The 3,151-nt window shown below is 44.1% G+C and overlaps 1 protein-coding gene across 2 annotated transcripts in view; it reads left to right on the top strand.

The window, feature by feature from the left end:
- Positions 1-1,490, top strand: part of LOC141376036 (TFIIA-alpha and beta-like factor) — a 2,260-nt gene extending 770 nt beyond the window's left edge. The window contains exons 1-3 of one of the 2 annotated variants that reach the window (XM_073912334.1): positions 1-208; positions 560-649; positions 1,003-1,490. The exon at positions 1-208 is cut by the window's left edge and continues 156 nt beyond it. In XM_073912334.1, coding sequence (XP_073768435.1) covers positions 116-208; positions 560-649; positions 1,003-1,110 — 291 coding nt within the window. In that variant the 5' untranslated portion in view covers positions 1-115 and the 3' untranslated portion in view covers positions 1,111-1,490. The remainder of the gene's footprint in view (positions 209-559; positions 650-1,002) is intronic. The other variant, XM_073912333.1, reaches the window with a different exon arrangement.
- Positions 1,491-3,151: the final 1,661 nt, after the last annotated feature.

Genomic DNA, 3,151 nt, shown 5'->3' with positions numbered 1-3,151 from the left:
TGTGTGTGCGCTTGTGTGTGTGTGTGTCCTAAATCAGTGAATGTTGTCAATAACAGCAGATGATATTTGTCAGCTCAGCTAGTCTCTGTTTAGTGTAGCGTGTGCTTCTCTTCAGATGACTCAGGAGTCAACACTCAGCAGTTCAGGAGTCTGCTGCTTCAGGATTTACACTGATCCCCCTTTCCTCAGCGTCTCCGCCGGGGTCACGGTAAACACTGGAGTGGGGAGTATAATGGAAGTAAACTGTGTTCTGACTGTGTGTGTGTGTGTGTGTGTGTGTGTGTGTGTGTGTGTGTGTGTGTGTGTGTGTGTGTGTGTGTGTGTGTGATCAGCAGATGCGGATCCTGCCGTCTCAGAGTTTCTGTCCATCTGGATGTAAACTCTGCAGGACGGAGTGTGTTTTCAGATTTACATTTACACACACTGACAGTGAGCTGAATGATGATGAAGTAACTCCACAGGTTGTGTCTGTGAAGCTGATGCTCTGCTTCATCAGCGGTCAACATCAGATGCTCTTTCTAAGAGAAGAGACCCGTACCTCTTTCCTCTGTGTTTTCAGGATCCGCTGAACTCTGGAGATGATGTGAGCGAACAGGACATCCCGGAGATATTTGACACGGAGAACGTCATCGTCTGCCAATATGACAAGGTAAAGAAGCAGAACGGATCATCCTGTCAGTTTACAGCGTTGATTATTGAGTCAGATGTAGTTGCACGGCAGATATAAGTTGAGTTATTTGGGTTTCCTGCCTGTGTTTGGGTCAGCAGAGCCTCTGTAGTGTTTAACAGTGATGTTATCACTGCACTGAGTGGACATTGAGCTGACCTGAACTGCTCCATCATGTGAGCGTTGTTATTCTGGAGTTTGCCCGTTCGTCTCTGAGCTGCGTCGACTGACTGCTGAATAAAACACTGTAGGAATAAAGCTCACGTGACAAAAAGAGGAGAGATGAACCGTTTTAAATCTTTCTACATTTATTTTGTTGTTTCTGCATCTTACAGATTCACCGTAGTAAAAACCGCTGGAAGTTTTACCTGAAGGATGGCGTGATGTGTTACGGAGGGAAGGATTATGTGTTCTCCAAGGCTGTGGGTGAGGCCGAGTGGTGAAACGGCGAAGCGATGCGCTCAGAGCTGAAACTGCTGCAGTTTTCCTTCACACAGATGCTGATTTACATTCGTCTAGGATTGTCTTTGTTTGTGATGTCATACTTATATCCTCTAATACAGCTGTAAATGGTAGTGCTTGATGAAAAATAGTGTTGAAGCAGTGTCTGTTTTTAGTTTTAGTTTGTTTTTCCCCTCGTCCTATGATAAATCCATCAGAAGTGGACCGAGTTCTTCAGTTCATATGATTTCTTGTGTTTGGTTCATTTTGAAATTAGCGAACAATCATTCCAGTGCTGTATTGGAGCTCATCTGCTGCTTTGCTTTGACACATGAGTTTTGTGTTGTTCCTGCAGATTAAAATCAGGAAACCTGCAAGTTCACGTCTTTCACAGTGTCTTTTGTGTGTGTGTGTGTGTGTGTGTGTGTGTGTGTGTGTGTGTGTGTGTGTGTGTGTGCGTGTGTGTGTGCGTGTGTGTGTGCGTGTGTGTGTGTGCGTGTGTGTGTGCGTGTGTGTGTGCGTGTGTGTGTGTGTAATGCTAAAACGGCTGCATGGAAAGATCTAGTGTGCATTCTCATGGAACATACTGTAAAATAGTGCAATGTTGACACTGACCCAACAGTAATGCAGTTGGTTTGGTCATTTAATTGTGTCTACTTGTTACTGCAGCTTATTAATGGATGAATTTGCTCTTCAGTGTTTGGGTTTCAGCACTGATCATTGACATTACACTGAACTTTACCTGTAATATTTGGACTGAAGCGGTCTCTGTTTACTAGACCTTCATCTGTGTTGAGCTGCTTTCACACAGTCCAGCACAACAGAAATAAAGATGAAGAACATAACGTAAAACAAAAGTACACATTAGTATCAGGGATGCTCAGTATGTGAGTGTAAAATCCATCAGTCCACCTGATGCAGAAAGAACAACACATCGCAGACAGACATCGCTCATGGTGCTGTGCGATCCGCTCCGCCAGGTCTCAGTCCCGGTGTTCATAAAGATCCTGAATTTCCTTCAGCAGCACAGCCGGTTACTCATCCTCTTTTCCACCAGGATTAAAGAAACCCCATACTGACGTTTAAATCCTGTACATTATTACACAATATCTCATATAGGTTTGACTGCAAACATCTGAATACCACAGCGGGAAGTGGCCGAATGTCTGAAGAGGCTGAATGTGTGACGAGGTCCTCTCACATCTGGACGGCTGTCAGCAACCAACACGAGGCCCACGACAGAAAGACGGTTTCCTTCAGCTATCTGGGAGAAAACCATCCAGGAGGAGGCATCAGGCTGATGAGTGTCTCCAACCTGAACATTCGGCTCAGTGAACACTACGGTAAACTGTCAGACACTTGTCGATCAATCGAGATTTTTGCTGATAATTGTTTTGGTGACAGTAACAAATGAATTCACAATGTTTGACAATGTTCTAAACCCACAGGTCCCACCACTAACGAGAATCAGAGGATCAGGCATTTCAGAAGCGTTCCTGGCACATCTGCTGAATCAGTGTGCTGTGATGGAGACGGTGCGCTGCTCACTGTGGACAGAGCGACCAGTTTCAATCCGGGCTTGTACAGAAAGCCAGAAATGATGGCATGATGTCTTTTATTACTGTTTATTTTGATGATCAACTCAACACAGTTATTCACAAACATGTCATCTTCCTGAAAGGCTGATGTTCAGATGTTACAACAAACAGAGCAAAAACACTTCACATAACTATAACGAAACACTCCCCTACATTACCAGAGCAATACCTGAGAATGACCACCAGGTGCCACTGTAGGGATCTACACGCGCATACTCTGACCCCTGACTATTAGTTGTTTTTAGTGTGGTCATGAATTAAACTAGTAAATTATTCAGTTTCTGTTGAGCTTTTTGTGGTACAAAGAGTTTACAGATTAGTAAGAGCTAGAAGATGATCTAAAAGTCCCGCTTCAGACTAAAATTGTGTGTGTGTGTGTGTGTGTGTGTGTGTGTGTGTGTGTTTATACGTGCAGTAGTCAGAAAGTCGATAAGATGACTCAGAC

The sequence above is a fragment of the Danio rerio genome, chromosome 9, assembly GCF_049306965.1.
Source record: "Danio rerio strain Tuebingen ecotype United States chromosome 9, GRCz12tu, whole genome shotgun sequence".
NCBI lineage: Eukaryota > Metazoa > Chordata > Actinopteri > Cypriniformes > Danionidae > Danio > Danio rerio.
This window is presented reverse-complemented; position numbering and strand designations above follow the sequence as displayed.